Source organism: Somniosus microcephalus, chromosome 7, assembly GCF_052327205.1.
Source record: "Somniosus microcephalus isolate GS21.2 chromosome 7, FLI_Smic_1.0, whole genome shotgun sequence".
NCBI classification, from domain to species: domain Eukaryota; kingdom Metazoa; phylum Chordata; class Chondrichthyes; order Squaliformes; family Somniosidae; genus Somniosus; species Somniosus microcephalus.
In genome coordinates, this window is record NC_140993.1 from 258,338,260 (window position 1) to 258,359,543 (window position 21,284).

Below are 21,284 nucleotides of genomic sequence, written 5' to 3' on the forward strand. Positions count from 1 at the left end.
ATATGACACTGAAACAGGCATTCAGTATTACAATAGCTTACAATATTACAGATGCAAAACTTTGTTACATAGATGTTGTAATAACTTGCTATTTTTGAAATGGGACAATACTTTGCTCTTTCAAAGAGCTGGCACAGGCACGATGGGCCGAATGGCCTCCTACTGTGCTGTATGATTCCCAGATTCTAATATCCATCCTGTTCCAATAAATGTACAGTCAAACCTTATTACACACTGTACTATAAATTTCTTGTTATAATAAACTCCTCAATATATAAGCCAAGAAAAACCCTCATCGAAAGAAGCACTTTGTCGATCTCCTTGAGTTTATGACTGAGGGTTGGTTATAAATTGCAGATAAAAAATTAAGTCTAATTAGCAGTATGTTCATAATCATAATCATAATCAACTTTATTGTCATTGTTAGTGCACAAGTGCAGTACAACGAAATGTAGGCTTGCGGCTCCCGAGAGTGTACATTTAGATTAAGACATTTAAACATTCAACATACATTTGGCTTGTAATATTAACATAAACATAACCATAGTAAAGTGCATTGGCAGATGTGCAGGCTTTAGAGTTTATTTGTGGAATTCAGTAGGATGACAGCCCTGGGAAAGAAGCTGTTCCTAAATCTGGTCGTACGGGTGCGAATGCATCTGTAGCGTCTCCCAGATGGCAGGAGGGCGAACAGACTGTGGCTGGGGTGGGTAGGGTCTTTGATGATGGTCCGTGACCTCCGTAAACAGCGTTTCTGGTATATGTGCTCTATGGTCGGTAGCCGGGTGCCGGTAATGCGTTGGGCAGTTTTGACTACCCGCTGCAGGGCTGCAGTCATAGTAGCATGACTGGTCTAACCTCCAAGTTTCATAAAGCTAGGCTTTCAGGTCAGGACTTTTATCGGAAAGTTAGTTTGCTCTAATAAATCTAATTTGTAGATGTGCGTGAGATTTAATGAATTTAATGAATTATTTTCTCTTGAGTGACGCAAGGATTACATTTGCTGATGCAAACTTCAAGCAGCTTGGCACACACCAACTGCTGTCTGAAGGTGTCCCTATTAAATGGTCCAAAAAAGTGTCTGGGCTCCAAAGGCAGATTAAGACATTGGGCTTTGCCAGCACGTTGTGTGACGGGCAGCACACTGTTCTACTTCCTGAGGTAGGTCAGCAAGGCAGTTCCTCCTCCTTCACCCAACACGAACCATCATTTCATAACACTGGATGCCGGACAAGCAGCCTGACGACACAAGGGGCAGTGGAGGGGTTGAGAGAGAAGGTGGAGATGTAGAGCTGGGTGTCACCCGCGTACAAATGGAGCATGACCGCATGGGGGCTAAATTCGGTTGATTTGCGCCCCAAGAGGGTGCTAACGGGGTGCAAATCAACTAGCGCCTGGTCATGACACCGCTAACGCCTCCCACGAAATTCAGCGGGAGGTTAGCTGCGCGGCACTGCACCGCCGGCGATGATGTCATCGCCGTGCGAAGTGCCTCGCTCGCGCTCCGGCTGTAATATTGGGTGGCGCCCCCGACTTACCGCCGGACGCTATGTCCGCCGGGGTCAGGGGGGGGGCCTATCTGCAGCCGGGGCACCACTAGTTAAAGGGGAGGTGGCGGGCGGCCATTCTTGTTGCTGATCGCCTGCCAGCACCTGCCCCTGTGAAGCCCCCCCCCCCCGCGGGGTGCCGGCTGCTCTCCGTGAGCCCGGCACGCCTCGAGTGCCAGGCTCGTTTGCCAGCACTCCCGATCCCTGGTGGCCCAGCTGGGCGCTGGGACTTCAGGCCTTCCTCCACAGGAAGGCCTGTGGCACATAGCGCCGCAATATTGGCTCACAGCGCCCCAAGAGGGACGCGGGGTGCTTCCAGTAGCGCCCCTCCTCTCTCTCTGGGCGCTACCTTGGAAAATCAGCCGCGGGGGTGCTAACTTTTTTGGGGCGCGGGAGCGCTACCCAATTTTTACCCCCATGTCTTTAGATGATGTCACCAAGGGGCAGCAAGCAGATGAGGAGGCCAAGAATAGAGGGGGGGTGGTGGATTCGAGAGGTAACAATGGGTAGGTGGCAAGGGAAGCCATTGCTGGAGATGCTCTGGCTGTGGTTGGATAGGCAAGAGTGGAACCAGGCAAGAGTGGAACCAAGCAAGGGGAGTCCCAGTGGACAGTGGAGAAGAGGTGTTGGAGGAGGATGGTGTGCTCGACTGTGTCAAAGGCTGCAGTGTGGTTGAGAAGGATGAGGAGGGATAGTGCACCGCAGTTGGTGGCTGTCACTTGTGACTTTGATTAGGGCCCTTTCAGTGCTGTGGCAGGGACTGAACCCTGATTGGAGAAATTCAAACAAGGAGTTGCGGGGAAGATGGGCACAGATTTGGGGAATGACAACACTCACAGTGCCTTTGGAAAGAAAAGGGAGGCTGGAGATGGGACAGTAGTTTGCAAGGACAAAGGAGTCAGGTGTGGGTTACTGGAGGAGAGGAGAATGATGATGGCAGCTTTGAAGGGGAGGACAGTTCCCAGGGAGGGGGAACCTCTGCAGGAGTTATTTTCTAGTCCTGTCTAATGCTGACCTTAAAGTACGACTGTGGAATGCATGGAAACGTCCAACATCTGAAACCTCAGCGCACTCTGGTGATGGGGAAATAAGAAATGCATCCATGTCCATTTTGGTTTCCGGAAGCACGGTGTTAGATCTAGCTTTCTGAATGTAGCAGTCCAGTAAGAAATACATGCACAATTTTCAGAAGTAAATTTAATCTCGAGTGATCTGCAAAATATCAGTGGGGGCTGGAGTATCATTTGTGTTGTTGATGAATAGAAAGAGCCTGAATTGGCCAACTGTAATGAGTCACTTAATTCAGGGAATGTTCCGTTGATCCTTTTAAATACACTTTGTTGCTTGTTGATTAAACGGAGAAAATTTTACCCTTCATTAAATAGTGTCAGGACACTAGGAGAGCTCACCTGCACCAAGAATGGTGCTATGGAATCTTTTACATCCACCTGAACTGGCAGGTGGACCCTCAGTTTGACATCTCCTTCTCCTTCCAGTGATGCACTGAAGTGTCAGCCTAGACTAGGTGTCAGCTGTGGCTCAGTGGGTAGCACCCTCGCCTCTGAGTCAGAAGGTTGTGGGTTCAAGTCCCACTCCAAAGACTTGGGCACATAATCTAGGCTGACACTCCCAGTGCCAGCACTGAAGGAGCGCTGCACTACTGGAGGTGCTGTCTTTAGATATGCGGATAGGGTGGGAGGAGGCTCGTGTGTGGCATAAACACTGGCATGGACCTGTTGGGCCGAATGGCCTGTTTCTGTGCTGTACATTCTATGTAACTCTATCGTGCAATGTATTTTACGGTCAGAGTGGAGCCTATCCTTTTTCTTTTTGGAACCAAGTCACGTATTGAAGCCTTAAATTAATCCGGTTTATGGAGAGTACAGTATTATGGAAGACTGACAGGCCCTGATCCACTGAGTGCTGAGCCTTGTGAGGTAGGAGCCAAGGTCGAGGCTACTGTAATGTGCTGCCATGCACCAGCTTCAAATAAATTAGAGGTTCTCTCACTCCAGGTTAAAGAGGAATCTAATAAAGGGTTTTCAAAATTATGAACAGTTTTCAGAGGGTAAACAGTGAAAGATTGATTGGTGAATTGCTAACAATCGCAATTATTAGTATCAAGACAAAATTAGAAATATTTTCACACAGGGTTGTTGCAACATAGGGTGCTTTACCACAAGTGAGATAGGCACTAACATTAGTGAGAAGGAAATTGGATAAGTATTTGAAAAGGAATGAGTACAAAATCATATGGGTAATGGAAATGGGATTAGGATAGCTCCAGTTGAAAGGTTAACACTGTAATATGGCACAATGGGGCAAATAGTTTGAGTCTAGGGTTCTAGAGGGATGAGCTTTAATGGGCTGAATACCTCTGGTTGGCAGCTGCAGCGACTGCGTTGCATGGTGTTTGTGTTGGGCACCAGGTGAGGGGTGGTGATAACAGGCCGGAGTTTTGAAAAGTTTTCTGTAAAGCATTTTCAGATGCAGTAATACAGCTTTTGTAAAGAGCTGTTAGAGATTAAATAAAGCCACTAATGAGGCTTATAAACGAACCGTCAATCTATATTGGTTTATGCTTTAAAAAAAATAATTAATAAATAGCTATTCACGATTTCTTACTAAATCTCATGATTTTTTTAAGAGTTTTTCCTCATGATTTATGAGACGGTGGAGGTTGCCATTACTGCAGTACCAGCATACTAACATTGAACCTAACGTAACAAAGCAGAGGAAACAGACTTGAGGTAAAGCTGGAATTACTGCATTGCCTCTATGGAACTTGAAGGATAACTGTTCAAAAATGTTCCGAGATCTGTCCCATTATGCTGAAGGAATCTGGCCAGGAGCTGTTGAGGAGAAAGGTTTTCCCAGTGACTTCTTTTTTCTGGGTTGTACGCCAAGGGACTCGATTGACTTTATTTTTAGAACATCCAACTTTTACTCGTGGGATGTTTGGGGGTCACTGCTGAGAAAGAGGATGTGTTAACTGATGGTTAATTAGCTTCTCCAGGGAAGCCATTTCAGACGCTCTAAATAGCATTCCAATGGAGTTGGGTCACCGGTACAAAAAACTCAAATTAATTTGTCAGGGTGGAAGAAATTCTATAATATGCGTTACTTTGTGCACAGACCTGCGTTAGTTAAAAGCATAAATCAAAATCATATCATTTAGACTGTTCTAAAAGCCCGCAATGGTATGGTTTGATGGCCACAATGTCGAAATAGTAGATCATCTCTGGAGACAATATTTTGCACTGCAGGCTCAACTGGCATCTGCGCCAGGGTTTGTCCCCCAGGAGTCAATTAATTTTTTTCCCAAGCTCCTTATGCGAGGGCTGACTGAGGCGCATCATTGCCATGAAGATGGGGTGGGAGAAGAATGTGGAAAAACAAAATACTAAATTTAAAATAAAATAATCTTTTCTCCTAGAAAAGGGAAGGCCGAAGGGTGACCTAATAGAGGTCTTAAATTATAAAGGGGTAGACGTAGAGAAGATGTTTCCACTTATGGGGGGAGACCAAAACTAAAACGCCATAAATATAAGATAGTCACTAATTAATAAATCCAATTGGGAATCAGGAGAAACGTCTTTACCCAGAGAGCGGTTAGAATGTGGAACTGCCTGCCATGTGGAGTGGTTGAGGCAAATACCGTAGATGTATTTGAGGGGAAGCTAGATAACTACGTGGGAGAAAGGAATAGAAGAATATGCAGGTAGGGTAAGCTGAAGTAGGATGGGAGGAGGTTCGTGTGGAGCATAAACACCAGCATAGACCAGTTGGGCCGAATGGCCTGTTTCTGTGCTGTAGATTCTGTGTAAGAAAAATGCCACACTCTGTTGCATTTTACACATTTCTCATTTCACTTCATTTAGAATAAGTACTTCTGCTGTTGTCCAACATGCACCAGTGAACCAATAATGAGCATGGACACCCCTGGGCAGAAGATTCATGTGTTATGTGCAACTGGATAGATCCTCTAGTCATTAATTTCTTCACCACTCCAACATACATAGGACTTTCTACTACAGCAATATGATCCATCTAATACCCAACTGAACCTGAGGGGAAAAAACTGTTTCCGTTAGGCATGACTAGGTGTACATGTTATCAAGTTTCAATATTTGAATCCAAGACTTCAATAACAGAGCCCAGTATGATAGCTGACTGTATAGCTCCTGGTCTATTGCCTAATGTTCATTGATTATAGTTCAGCATTCAATACCATTATCCCCTCCAAGCTTGTCAACAAGCTCAGTGAGCTAGGACTTAACACCTCCCTATGCAACTGGATCCTGGACTTCCTGACTGGCAGACCCCAGGTGGTGAAAATAGACAGTAATACCTCCTCCACACTGATCCTGAACACGGGAGCTCCCCAGGGTTGTGTGCTCAGCCCCCTTCTGTACTCACTGTTTACTCACGATTGCGTGGCTACGCACAACTCCAACTCCATTAAGTTTGCTGATGACACTACCGTTGTAGGCCTGATCACAGATGGTGACGAGACAGGCTACAGGGAGGAGGTAAGAGCCCTAGCAGAATGGTGCAAGCACAACAACCTCTCCCTGAACATCAGCAAAACAAAGGAGATGATCGTGGACTACAGGAAGCGGCAGGGGGAGGGACACACCCCAATCTACATCGAAGGGGCTGAGGTGGAGAGGGTTAGCAGCTTCAAATTCCTGGGTGTATTCATTACGGAGGACTTAACGTGGTCCCATCACATCGACGTCGTAACCAAGAAGGCATGCCAACGCCTGTTCTTCCTCAGGAGACTGAAGAAATTTGGAATGACCCCCCAGATTCTCACCAACTTCTACCGGTGCACCATCGAGAGTATCCTGTCCGGCTGCATCACTACCTGGTATGGCAACTGCACCGCCATAGACCGCAAGGCTCTACAGATGGTGGTGAAAGCTGCACAACATACTATAGGAATTAAACTACCTGCTGTGCAGGATATCTACCCCGAGAGGTGCCAGTGGAAGGCCCTGAGAATCATTAAAGATGCGAGCCACCCCAGCCACACCCTCTTCGCCCTGCTCCCGTCTGGTAAGAGATGCCGAAGCATACAGTCTTGTACCAGCAGGTTTTGAAACAGCTTCTACCCCCGGGCCATAAGACTCATGAACGAATAATTTATTATTATTTATTACTGTTTTAGTTATTACTGTATTTCTATTATTTTTATTATTGCTATGCCATATTTATTCCAATGTTGGGAGGACTCGTAAAAATCAACATTTCATTGTGCAGTACACACTGCATATATGACAAATAAAATAAAATTGAATTAATGCTGCATAGGAACATTTGGACAAAAGCAAAATACTGCAGATGTTGGAAATCTGAAATAAAAACAGAAAATGCTAGAAATAGTCAGCTGGTCAGGCAGCACCTGTGGAGAGAGAAACCGAGTTAACGTTTCAGATCGATGACCTTTTGTCAGAACGCACGTGGCCATCGATCTGAAATGTTAACTCTTGTTTCTCTCTCCACAGATGCTGCCTGACCTGCTGAGTATTTCCAGCATTTTCTGCTTTTATTTAGGAACATTTGGAACCAAGTTTCGCCAAATAGAAATCAAGGCAGTCTTTTCTCAAATGTAAGTATTTAGCACATTTGCAGCTATGTTACAAAATTCACACAAGGAATATTAATTTCCTTTTGGATTACATCGTAATGCTGGGAATGTTGCATGAGGGTGGCGATCTCCACATCGCCACTGTCCCCCACGGACAGAATGCAAGTCTTGAATCTAGCCAACCCAAGTGAAAGGTTTGCTTTTGTTCAGCTTAGCCTGGAGTGTATCTTAACAGGGAGTGATTGATAGGGAAATGATTGCTGTCCCATTAAATGCTCCTCTCATTATGGAGCGTTCCTGAATGCAACAGTGGAGAACTCTGTACCCCGACTGTCCCACCCTACTTGCATGGTACCAGGAAGCTGATGACTGGATAAAATGGGTGGGCAGGGAAGTGAGGCAAAATTAGATGTCCAATCTGGTGGTTTTCCTATGAGAGAAAATCAACCAGATTTCTCTTTCCACCACCACCCATGATTTCATGGTCATCTCTGTTCTGTCAGATTGCCTATCTGACATCAAGTCAAGGGTAACCCAGAACAACTGAATGTTGGGAAAACGGAAACCATCTTATTCCACTCCTGCCAAAAGAACTATACCCTTCCCCAGCTGCTTGATCCCACTGAACTGCACAGTGCACAACTTGGGTGCACTGTTTGACCCTAAACTGAGCTTGATGACCTAGGTTTCAGCCATTTTGGCCCAACTCATTGAAACTTCCTTCCTAAGCCTCTCCTTTCTCCCCATCTTTAACAGTCGCCTCAACACTTATCTTTGGTCATTGGTCATCTCTCCTAACTCTATTACTGCTCAATGCCCGTTCTCTTGTGTGAAGCCTCCAGGCTGCGATTCATTACATCAAGGTCAATATAGAAATTCAGTAAGTTGTCTCAAAAATGTTTTTAAATGATCAGTGGTTGTATTAGAATTACGACTAATATCAATGTTATAATTAATTTGTGGTTTTTAGATTACTTTTCCCATGGCTTAACAGTTCCATCTCAACCTCAATGGTATAATCCTTCACTAACTGCTAATATCTTTGCTTTGAATTGATGAATATATGTGTATATAAATGGTGCAATAATCAATGAGGAAAAAATGTATTATGGGTAATCAGTGTTGATTTTCAAACCGTATAACTTGCCCACTTTTTTTTAAATGTTGATGAATTTTGTGCACGCGAGGGTAAAGGATATCAGTGCTTGTAGACGGAACTTATTTTTAATTAACATTTTGTGCCCAATTATCCACATCAGGACCCGCTTGGCTCGAGCATTATATGAATTCAGCTTTCAATAAAACTCCCGCTATGTTGCCCAACAATGGGTTTGGATCCCAATCGGCGATCAGTTTGTGCTGAATGATGAGTGGTTTTGTGAAGTGGACCTCTGCCCCCTCAGCCACAAAAGGCCAGGAAAGAGTCTCATCGAGATGAAAATGTCTTTATCAAGAAGCACCACCAATTGATTTATTGCTTATTGTTCTTATGTTTCTAACTTCCTTCTTTATTTTTCTATTCAAGAATTTATTACTGAACTGGTTGACGATTGTGAGGACAGTTTCTGTATGTTCTTGTAACCTTTGAGCAGTTTTAATTTTATTTTAAAGAAATGATATGCAAAAATAAATAGATTTATATAGCACCTTTCATGACCTCCGGCTGTCCCAACGCGCTTTACAGCCAATTGAAGTGTAGTCACTGCTGTAATGTAGGAAACGCGGTAGCCAATATGTGTACAGCAAGCTCCCACAAACAGCAATGAGATAAATGACCAGATAATCTGTTTTTAGTGATGTTAATTGAGGGATAAATATTGGCCAGGACACATGGGAGAACTCCCCTGCTCTTCTTCAAAATAGTGCCATGGGACCTTTTACATCCACCCCTGGGCCTTGGTTTAACATCTCATCTGAAAAACGGCACCTTTGACAATGCACTCAGCAATGCACTGGGAGAGTCAGCCTCGATAATGTGCTCAAGTCTCTGGACTTGATCCAGAGTGAAGATGCCTTAGTTCAGATATTTGCTTCTGTTCAATCTGGAATGGCCTAAGTCAATAGAATATAGAGATCGATCTGAACTGCTTTTAGATTGGGTTTAGTGGGGTGCTAGGACCATTGGCTCCTAAATTTGCCATCAGCAGTTCTAATGTAAGCTTGCTGGATTTGCAGTGGTCATCCTCCAGGATTACCTTTTTTAATGAAGGTCTGTAGCATTCCACTTAACCCAAAATAAATGCAACCCTGGTTACTATTCAAAATAAATAGTCCATGGGTGTTCTGGCTGATTAACCAAAGCATTGAAAGAACAGCCTTGGCATAGGCTAGGAGCAGGTCACCTGTCTGCCTTCTCGGGTATAGGTAGACGGGGTTTTTCTAAATACGGAAATATATACATCATCTAATTGTCTATGGCTTTCAGCAATTCAAATTCCCCTATTCATTCTCCAGATGGAAAAATCCAGCATTGAGCAGAAACTCAAGTCCACAACCTGTAACATTTTGGTTTGACCATCTTCCACTAACCGAGTACAGATTAGCTCCCTATTTCTTACTGAATCTATACTCCTCGTTAGCTGCCCAAGTGAGTTGCTGAAGCCCCAACTGACTGGTGAAAATAGGGTCTAATATGGAGGCAGAAGCCTTCATCACGTGGAGTTGATGGATTTATGTTTGAAGTATTTATTTGGATTCATTTAGATATTGAACCTGCTTAAATAAATGTTAGTGGATAAAACTTGGCAATCGACATGATGGAAAATTCATAGTTGCCTTTTTTTCTGCAACATGACCTAACTTTTTTTTAGAGAAAAAAATCTAAGTGCGCTAGAGTTCTGCTTGACTACTGACAAAGAACGTTCACCAAGCTATGACACCAAAACCCTCTTTTGTTTCTTACTCAATAACCGTATTCAGGCAAACAAAGAATAACTGTTAAAACATATTTAGTATGCTGATGGCTTGATGTTTTGTCACTGCACCGAGCTCGGAATAGTACATGTACTGTTCTGCTGTCTCAATTTGCATGTGGTAACATATCAAAAAATTGGGTGAATATAGGTTTAATTTTAACGAGCGAATGTGTGATTAAGAGAAGATAAAGCGTTGACTTAACAGGTAACTGCTTTAGAAGCTAAAATCTGTTCTGTGGATTTGGTGGTGAAATGACTAAGGATGTCCTTGTGAAAAACAGCATTGTTCTGGAATGTGTTTTCAGAGGCCTGTATTCATCGCTTGTACTTGTTATTTGCAGCAGAGGCAGATGTTAATCGGAACAATGGGTCCTCCTCAAAGCAGAAGAAGATGGTGGTGACAGGCTCCAAGAGTGCAGAGGACCCAAAGAATGCCTGGAAGTCGCCCAGCACAGCTGAGCCAGCTGAGCCAGCTGTTCGCCCACACTTGGTCCGCCTCTTTTCCCGTGACGCACCAGGACGTGAGGACAACACCTTCAAAGACCGCCCATCGGTATCAGAAGAACTTCAGGCCATCCAGGAGGATAGCTCAGTTCCTGGGGTGAGCTCAGATTTGATGGAAGTGCAGAAACTGTCCTCACAATCGTCAACCAGTTCAGATAAGAAGGGACAAGTAGCAAAGCAAATGGCATCCGCAACCACCTCAGACCATGCTAAGCAAGCGGGAGGAGCCCATTCAAGGCAAAGAGACTCAGGTCTACTCGACCAGCTGGGGAAACTTTTTGGACAAGAAGGATCCAGGAAAGTACCTGAAAAGGGCAAGGTGAGCTCTGAGGGATAGAGGAATGACCAGGAGCTTAAAACCCTCAGAAGAGGGTTCTACAAACTGTCTCAGTATCCGCAAAAGTTGAAATAGCCAGTCGCCCATTCTAAATGTTGACTGTCTTTTCCTGTTTTTTTAAAAAATAGAAGCTTGTTTATAATGAAGAATTTGACAAAGGCTTATGCATTACTTTTCCTACTTCAATTATTGTAAAAGGACTGTGCATGTTTAATATGTAGATATTAAATAGTTTCTGGTGAAAAGGAGTGTAATGCCGGGGCTGAAGTAAATAATGCTTTATAAATCTTTGAGGACCTTATAGTTTCTGGACTTAACTAATACATAAAATATTAGGTTGATTTTGCGAATGAATTTTGATTCAAATAACAGAGTCCAAATGAATGCAGGGAAGGAATAAAAGTGGGCTTCAGTGGTCTTCTGTGATATTTCATACTTGAGTTCTGAATTCTTGATGCATCTTTCAGTAAGGAGCAGTAAGACGGGATCAATATCTTTGATTTTGATTGGTGGTGGTGAGTCACTGGGTGATTTGCATTCCCCCATTCAGATCATTCAGTGTAAATCGGGCTACTAATGCTTACAGTGGACAGGATCTTTAAGTTCTTGACCTTGGAGAGTGTACGATACACCTATATGGGGACCCACCATCAGGAGTTTTTACTGATATTTGCTTTAGTCTAGTTGTGGTCAGTTTAAGTTTGGTCCATTCCAGTGAGCAATTAGTCACTTAAACGGTGTTGCTATTTATTAATATTCTGTTGTAGTCACTGTCCTCTGCTTGGGTTATGTTTACATTAATTGATGTTAACTAAATGGCAGCCTGTTACTTTTATGTAACTGCCCTTTTTTGTTTTGGCCCTTCTAAAATTGCAGAGATTCTGCCATTTATTTCTCAACCTGTTTCCTTTTTGTTCGAATGTCGCACACCTCCAGTTTATTATTTTTTTTTTGTTCTTGCCTGCGGTTATACCTCATTAATAATGTTGAATTGAAACAAATGACTATCTGCCAAAGCTTTTGTGTTCATTGCTGGCTAGGTTGTCTCTTGTAGCTTTGTGCGGTCCCTGTGCATTGGGATCGCCCGTTCTTTGCAAATGAACTTTGACTCAAATAGCAGAGTCCAAATGAATGTGGGAAAGGAATAAAGTGGTCTTCAATTGTCTTGTACGATATTTCATACTTGAGTCTTTTAGGTACTATTGGGCAATATATGGATTCCTTGCCAAAATATCCTACAGGAGATTTAAAACAGCAATTCTTTGGAACTGTATAAAACATAAAATGTCCTAATAGTTAGCTTTATAGAACAAAATTGTAAAAAGCAATGCACTATATCTTGCTAGATCGAAGATGATCCCTATCGGGATGATTTTGGAATCCTGCTAAATTTCTTCTGGTAAAGACCATGTTTTATTTCCTGTACAATATGCAAGTTACTTGTATTTGACTCGCATTTATCTGCAACTTGTAAATAATTGAGTTTTTCTTTAAGCTGTCAGTCCCTGTCAAGTCGACCTGAACATGGTGCAGTGTTTTAATGATCTGTCACAGCAGTGGTGTGGGGCGTTGGAAACATCACTTTAATCTGCTGTATGTGACACAGCGTTTAGTGAAGTGGGAGTTACAACAGACATCCTACCGATCCACTGTAGTGTGATGCTCTCTCCACTTTATACCAGAAAGATAAAGATGCTGTAATTTGAATTTTATTCTTGGGGGAGAAGAGAAAACCTACACTGAACCTCATCTATAAATTACACGAGCACTTTGATTCGACAGAAAGATTAAACTAGAACCATCTTGCTGTTGAGAAGGACAGTTGCCTGATTTATTGTATTTGAGGCATCGTTCTTGATTTGGCGTCTCCTGAACTATTCTTCAGAGAGTGGCGTGTTGAATATTATTGAAAGGCACTCTGATAATGAAGAGGACTGTTCAGACCTGCTGTGTGGTCAGGAAGCTGTAGCTGAGAACTCAAATTTGCCTAGTGCTCCAGGCAGAAATGTTGGGCATGGCTTGTTGTCATTCAGTTAAATGCGATAAAATGCTGTCTGAAGCTGCATTTGTTGCTGATAATAGATCACTGCTTCCCCCTCCTCCTCTTGTTAATACGTTTTTCTTGTAAAAGATTGTGCCCGTCCCATTAACGCAGCCCACTGCAGCAATTAGCAGCAGCAGTTAGACACTCGCTCTTTGTGCTAGTGGCACGCTGACATTAAATGAGATTGCATCTGAATTTGCAGTAAAGCAGATTCTTTGCAAGGAACAAAAGTGGTTGGGTGGAAATAAACGCCCACGTGCCCCTGAGGAATGACCCCTGAATTTTTCTCTCGCTCACACACGCGCACACACACACTGCTCAAACAAGCCATCAATAAATTTACATTCATTATTGCCAACATAGTGCTGCAAAAGGGTGCCATTTTGTTCAGTAGTGACTGGCAGCATTGGTCTATGGGAGTATTGTAACTGGTGCAGTGTCACCAAGTGCTGCAGGTGGGACAGCTGACCAGTAACCAGCCATAGAAACACTCTTCTGTCAGCTGTAGAAACAGTATGCCCTTTAATTTCTGCCTGTAGATTGAATAGCCTGGCTGAGTCCAAGTTCTTCTCTGTATTCTGTGCATTGAGATGTGTTGGAAAGCCAAGACAATTCAAAGTCGTGTTTAACCATTTTAAAGTAAATATATGTTTAGGTTTCAACCAAAATGCCTTCAAAAACTGCATTTGCACAGAATGGTCAGGATCATTTGAACTAAATATGCTCCCATGATGCGGTGGATAGTATTACATTTCTGTCCTGGTACATGTGCATGTTTTTGTTATTCTTTGACGACCAATGGGGCATTTTCCACCTGGCTGATGTGAACACTCTGAAATTTTAAATCAAAACATCCATTGGTGGCACCAGCCTTGCACAAGTGATGTAAACAGGCTTTAAGGCAGCATGACTATTTAATTCAGAAAGCAATGCCAGCAAACCACTTGCCTCTCCACTAAATAGGTTTAATTTCATGGGATTGTTTTGTCACTCCAGCCCACCTATATGCCCAGCCACTGTTCCAGAGTATCTCCACTGCCTGTCTCTCTGCCTCCTAACCTGCATGCCACTCCAGTTATATTCCCCCTTTTGTCTGTCGTTCTATCCTTCCCGTTAACCTGGCCTTGTTCTCCCCCTATCACTCTACCTTGTGTCCTCTATTGCTACAGTGACTACACTTCAAAAGTACTGCAATGGCTGTAAAGCGCTTTGGGACGTCCTGAGGTTGTGAAAAGCACTATAGAAATGCAAGTTCATTCTTTTCCTTGAGTACCACTCCAGGCCACCCACCTCCCCTCCAGCTTTCCTCCACTGACTGTGACTCCACCCTCCTTCCCCACCAGTTGCTCATCTCCACTTTCCTGCCTGTCCCACCTGTTGTGTTGCTCCACTCCACCCAGTCACTGCGCCTTCCCTCCCTTATCTGTAACCTTGGCCTTTTGATCTGTCTGCTGTTACCTCTGCCTCTGCCGCCTGATTTGATCGCGAGCTTTCAGTTTTCTTCTGCGGGTGGGCTCATGAGCTATGGCTGAGTGGAAGCGATGTATTTTGTATTTTTTCTCACCAATTCATACTCAGTGGGCAGAAAATCTAGTTTAGTTCCTTAATCAAGTCAAAGAGTGGAAATGGAGGGGAGCAGAACTGACTGGGTTGGCGGCTGAGCATTTTGTTTTAGGAGAGGTGGTGGGAGGAAATAGAGGTAAAGGCAGAATTAATGCCTTCCTTCATAAAGCAGACCTCCTGTGTTGGCCAATCATGATCTGGATATGTCCATGGCCCATACATACTCGCCTTCTGGGGTAAAAGTAACTGGCCGTAACTATGAGAAAATAAAAATGGATTGCAATTGAAGCTCAAAAAAAGTGTTATATGCCTTTCTAAGTATTTGTTACATAAAGTAGCTCAAAAAACCAAAGGTATGGAATCACCCTAAAAGTTGTCACTTTAAAGATGAACATCAAAATACTAATCCAATATTTCAAAATCCCAAACTAAGTATCATAATACAAGGCTTTATATAAATCTGGTCATTAAGTGATGGATTTGCGGGGTGGGGGGCGGGGGTGGTTTGTATAGAAATTTAATAGATGAGTCACGTTTGCCCTCATTATCTGGTGCATCCAATGAGGTAATTGGTATTTTGTTAAGTTTTACTATCCTGACTCTATACTTAGACCAAATCCATTTGTAAATACTTTCACCACAGTGTTACATGGTACATAATACAAACTGCAGTGCAAACCAAACAAGATCCTGTCTCTTCTAGACTGGGAGAATTCTGATTGAAAGCCATCTGTGATCTAAATATCATGATTTTCAGGGATAAAATTGGATTGGCTTTTATTTTTAGGGGGTATAAGTTTATTCTTCCCTTTTCTTGAGTCTCCAGTCACTATTGGCGGAAGTCCTGCCTTTAGGCTTCTGTCAAGGCCACGCTGGAACTGGTTGCTAGGAAATACTTGGCATCAACCTGGAGTAAGTTTTTCCCCCCTCCCCCATAACAGGGCAGTTGAGATTGCCTATTCATGCTGCGGAAGGGGAGGTGCGTACAAAACCACATCGCTATAACCCTACTGGCTCAAGAAGCCAGTGCATCTCTAGTCAATCTGGACTCTGGTATCTATGATCTTGAGGTTTCTACTGTGTATATTGTCCATTTGCTTTGAATGTTCTTAATGTGCCGTCAATAAAAAGAATGGTATACTCTGAACAATTTTTTTTTAATGCATTATATCAAAGATGTTTTTCTTACAGTATTTTGTTTTGCAGCTGAAGATTAACAGTACACTCCAGCAGATATGTCCTGTTGGTTATCTGTGTAACAGAACTGAATCTTTTACATTGTGGCTGTGGCTTCAATTCTGCCCTAAACTGCATCTTCTAAAAATAAATGTAAATGGCTGTTAATTGCTTACATTTAGGTTTATGCATTAAAGTCTAACATGAGCTTAACCATTTATGAGTGGGTGTGTGTGTGTTATAATGTCTAACCTCTGCAGAGTAGCTGTGTTGTTTTCTATAATGGCCCCATCCACACACCTGACGCTCGGCAGACTGACATCCCTTTACCTTAGAATTACTTTCTCGATAGATAATGGAATTTGTACATGGAGCCACCAAGGCTTCTACTTGAAATTCCAGTGCCTCGGAACTTTTTAAATCATCACTGGTTTGCCTAGCTTGGGTCGAAAGTGTTGCATTTTGCAATCCTTGTTCTAAAAAGAATGGACAGAAGATTGAAGAGCTGCCACCATTATCCACCTTGCACTGGATTTCCCAGGTGTTGGCCTTGGCTTAGTCTTATCTCTGAAGGCCGTGGGTTCAAGCCCCACTCCAGAGACTTGAGCACATAACCTAGGCTGACATTCCAGGGAAGCACTAAAGGAGTGCTGCACTGTTGGAGGTGCTGTCTTTTGGAGGAGGCATTCTCTCAGGCGGACGTAATAGATCGCATGGCATTCTTCAAAGAGTAGCAGGGCAAGAGTTGTCCTGACCAACATTTATTCCTCAACCAACATTACTAAGACAGATTATCTTGTGATTTATTCTGTTGCTGCTTGTGGAATCTTGTGTTTGCAAATTGGCTGCCATGTTTCCTACATTACAACAGTGACTATGCTTCAAAAAAAAGTACTTCATTGTGCGTTGTGCTTTGGGACATGTTGAGGTCATAAATAGCACTATATAAATGCACGTTCTTTGTTTACTTTCCTAAGGGAGAAACATGGCTCCAGAATTTTGTCTGAACTATTAGTTTCCTAACCATCAACATTTACTCGTTTCTGGGTGATCTGGCAACATGGGCACATTGCTCTGGCGAAGAGTGATTATCCATTGGATATGCTGAGAAAAATCTTTTGGCCAATTTGAGAACCATAATCAACATGTCCATTAGAGATGGGCAAGGTTGCCATGAAGCAAGTCAATCCATTATAAAAAGTGATGTGGGTGGTGAGCGAGGTAAGCCGTGTAGTTTAGGGAAAATACTTTGAGATGCATTAGAAACAGGGGATCTGAAAAGGTTGCTGATCTTCCTGCTTCTAGAAAGAAAATGCAGTAAAGTCATTTTAAAATTCCTTGCAGGGACCAATGCCATCTTTACACTGATTTCAGTTTGGTATGAGTTTTAGACATGTTTTCAGTGTGAACCCCCATGTTACATTTTATGTAATGTCAGTTTAATATAGATGGAGATTCACATGGGTATTGCTTTTTTTTTTAAATGTCCCCCTTTTTTCAGTATCTGGACAATGCTGGCAAGGCCACTTTTATTGCCTGTCCGTCCCTAGCTGTCCTGCAAAGGAGATGGGCTATCTTTGTACAGCGGAGTGGCTTGCTTGACCACTACAACAACAATAACTTGCATTTATATAGTGCCCTTTAATGTAGTTTCACAGGAGCATTATCAGACAAAACTGGACACTGAGCCAAAGAAGGAGACGTTAGGACAGGAGGTCCGTTTAACAAGGGTCTTAGGGGAGGAAAGTGAGGTGGAGGAATTCCAGAGCTTGGGGCCTAGGCAGCTGAGCATGCGTCAATCATGTCGTGTGGGACTGGAGTGACTTGCAGGGGTTCCTTTCTCTGAAGAATATCAGTGAACAAGTTGGGTTTTTATGATAATCCAGCAACTTTCATGGACATTTTTATTGGTGCTAGCACATAAATGGCCAGATTTATTGAATTCAGTTTCACAACTTGCCATGGTGGTGGTTGACGCACGACCTCTAAATTGCTTGTCCACAACCAGCAACTGCTCGAATTGCAGTTTCAAACCTTGCCTGTATCGCCTCTATGCGGTCATCCCTTGTGTAAACCGAGATGATGAATATCATTAGGCTGTCCATGCAACATTCTTCTGCCAGTGCCCTCCTTTATGCCGGCTGTTTGTCAACAGCCCAAAGTGAATCTCTGTCAAATTTTTACTCTCCTACCTCTCAGTTCAACGCCAAGCCATACCATGACGGTGAATGGCCGGTGCAAACCCATGACCTAATGCTCATACGTACTACAAATGTAGGAGCCTCCCCTTGGGCAAATACACCAGGTAGTGTGGTAATGAGTCATACAAACCAGGATGGTCCCAGCTTTGAACCTTGGTCAGTCCTGTTTCAACTGAGGTAGAATTCTGATCACTACAATTAACGGCACCATACTCTGTCCTGCGGGTTTGGAAGTTCGGGGGGGGGTGGAAATTCAGTAATGATTCCTGCTCCTGACAGTTGTACAATGATACCTAGTGGAAAACCCATTTGTGGATGTTTGGTGAGGGCAGAATTCACATCCACTACAGTATCTCCTATGGCCATATTGTCTGCCATAAGCTATATGAAAATTGATACCTTGGGCAAGGTATGAGTCACTTTGCCCAGGAGAGAAATTAAGGTGGGGTGGGGGGGAGAAACTGGAATAAGAATACATATATCTGAAGAGAGAACAATGTGCACTTCATGGCTGTTTGAGGTTTATGGTCTGCCTGCCTGCAATCTTTTACCCAACATATATAAGGAAATGCTTGCATTTCTATCGTACCTTTTCATGACCTCAGGATGTCCCAAAGTGCTTTCCAGCCAATGAAGTACTTTTTGAAGTGCAGTCGTAAAGTATCGAAACATGGCAGCCTATTTACGCACAGCAAGCTCCCACGTACAGCGACGTGATGATGACCAGATAATCTGGATGCCGCAAGCAGGTATTTGCACATTCAAAAGTGTTAATCAGTTGATATTGGTTTATCACTGTACCCAGTGACAACTGGGAGCAGAAGCGATATTGTTTTTCTAGTTATTTGTGTAGAATATTCCAGAGGAAAAACAAGTCTCACTGTGCATTTTCTGCATATTTCATTTTATTTTTGAACATTTTAAATCACTGGCAATACAGGAGAACTTCCAGTGAGGTGTGAGTGAGTTGATTTAACACATGACAATATCATGACGTGAATCTTCATTGGCTATCAAATAATGCTAATATTACTTCTATTTACGCTGTTTTACCTAATACAAAGCAATATTTTTTTAATTGATCAGAATAAACTGAAGAATCATTCTTTTTAGCTTTTTTTACAGTGTACTAATGGTGGGACACAATCATTTTAAGGATCAAGATTTGATTTCTAATGGGTCATTGCCCAAAGGCAGCTAAAAATGTAAATTATTTGAAACATTGAAAAGATTTTCCTTTCATTGCCTAATCCAGCCTCTCTGAATTCCATTTTAAACCAAGCGTGTCATTGTTCTCCATCATCCTGCTTCTAGAGAGAGTGCAGAGAGGATTTGGACAGAATTATACCAGGGATGAGGGACTTCAGCTATGTGCAGAGACTACAGAAGCTGGGATTGTTCTCTTTACAGCAGCAAAGGTTAAGGGGAGATTTAATAGGGGTGTTCAAAATAATGAAAGCTTTTGATTGAGTAGATGAGGAGAAACTTTCTACTGGCAGGAGGGCTGGTAATCCGAGGACACAGATTTAAGGTGATGAACATTTTTTTACGCAGTGACTTGTTATGATCTGAATGCACTGCTTGAAAGGGTGGTGGAAGCAGATTCAATAGTCATTTTCAAAAGGGAATTGGATATATACTTGAAAAGGAAAAAATTTGCAAGGCTATATGGAAAGAGCCAGGGAGTGGGACTATTTGGACAACTCTTTGAAAGAGGCACGATGGGCCGAATGGCCGCCGCCTTTGCTGTAAGATTCTATGCTTCATCTGCCAATCCCGACCATTGTGTGTATTCTAATATTCGCACAGAATCCCTGTGTTTCATTTGCTGACACAAAGCTATATGCCACAGAGAGCGCTGGGGAACTTGAGTGCCAACACAAGTTGACTGTACAGTAAAATGTATTCCAAAACTTCTCATAACCAAGTAATGTAATTGTTCCATTAAAAAAAAAACTTAATCTGTACTGGGCAGCCCTCACCTATGCTTAACCCTTAGTGTATGATGATAATAAATCCCAAAGTGCGATAAGCGTCCTGTTGAGGAAATGTGTCATATATTTAGCAGTGGCAAAGAAAACATGACACTTGTATACTCATTTTAAGATTACAGATATTTATAAGAAAAGTCTATAGGATGGCAATATTATCATTTTTAACTTTAAAGTCATTGACTAAGAAATATTTTTTATGATCCTCCAAATTTTCTTCATAAACGTTGCCAGTAGTGGTTTACTAATCCTGAGTGTTTTTCACCCTGCAGAAGTTACATTACTTTTTGTGCTTTATTACTGTCTGTGCCAGTTAAGTTCAAGAAAGTATCTCTTGAAGGGCGACCGTCACACAGTAATCCATGCCCCGCATAATGTTTGGTTAATAGGAGCCCGACTGGCTGGATTGAACATTTGCTTGTCAATGGGGTGTTCACATTGAGATGCTTCTATTTTAGCATCATCTTCCTGTCCATTCTTGAAAATGAATAAAATTCACGTGATCAAATGGTTTCACGGCGGGATCTAGATGTGTACTTATCTTTCATTTGGGTGAAAATGAGGTCTTACAGACAACTGCAAAAGACTTACAGGACTCAAAGAGTTAAGGAAAAGAATGAGAACACAGCGTATTTCCATGGAGTCACTGTTGTCTTTTTCTAAATCAAGCCCCAGTGTTCTTCAATATGTCAGTTATCTTCTGATGTCGAACAGATGTGGCTTCAAACATTGCACAACACAAGGGAGCTCTGTAAGCTGAACAAAGCATTATAAAGGGCTGTTGAATTGCACAAACAAAAACCAACAGAGTTATATTTGTGGGAAGGGTTGTATACAAGACCGGCTTCAGTTTCCTTCAATGAACAGGTAAGTCCTTGTAGACGTGGCGATCGATGAGACCCTACATTTCATTGCGAGTCTAGGTCAGAGTGATGAGGAACTTCCAAGCTTCAGTCTGTTGATTTACATTTTTTATTGACTTTCTTTTCTATGTCTTTGTCCTCAGATATTGCCTGCCCCTCCTTTTTGTAATTCCACCATTTTCCGATCAAGAAACTAGATGACCCCACCCCTCCCCCAGCAGAATTCTGCAACTGATGTTCTCTACCTGGATATTAGGCAAGGATATTTAAGGGTGATGGAGTTAAGGTACAGATCAGCCATGATCTAATTGAATGGCAGAACTGGCTCAAGGGGCTGAATTTCCTATTCCTGTTCCTATGTTAGATCTGTAAAAGTGCCTGAAGTGACTCACTCTTCCGACTGATTTAATTTTAACCCATTTCCCTTTGCTGGGGGGTGGGGGGCGGGGTGCGGGTGCATGACCTCTGCTCAGGCCTTCTTCGGCAGCCCAAGATTGGAAGCATGAAGTTAGGGTTGCCAACCCTCCCAATTGTCCTGGATTACTACAGC

At 42.8% G+C, this 21,284-nt stretch overlaps 1 protein-coding gene across 3 annotated transcripts in view; it reads left to right on the forward strand.

Moving 5' to 3' along the window:
• The window catches only part of LOC147115250 (myelin basic protein-like), a 221,236-nt gene that overhangs the window by 154,526 nt on the left and 45,426 nt on the right, over positions 1 to 21,284 (forward strand). For all 3 annotated transcript variants that reach the window (XM_085993637.1, XM_085993635.1, XM_085993636.1), the window contains exon 4: positions 10,397 to 10,878. In XM_085993637.1, the coding sequence (XP_085849763.1) occupies positions 10,397 to 10,878 (482 nt within the window). The remainder of the gene's footprint in view (positions 1 to 10,396; positions 10,879 to 21,284) is intronic.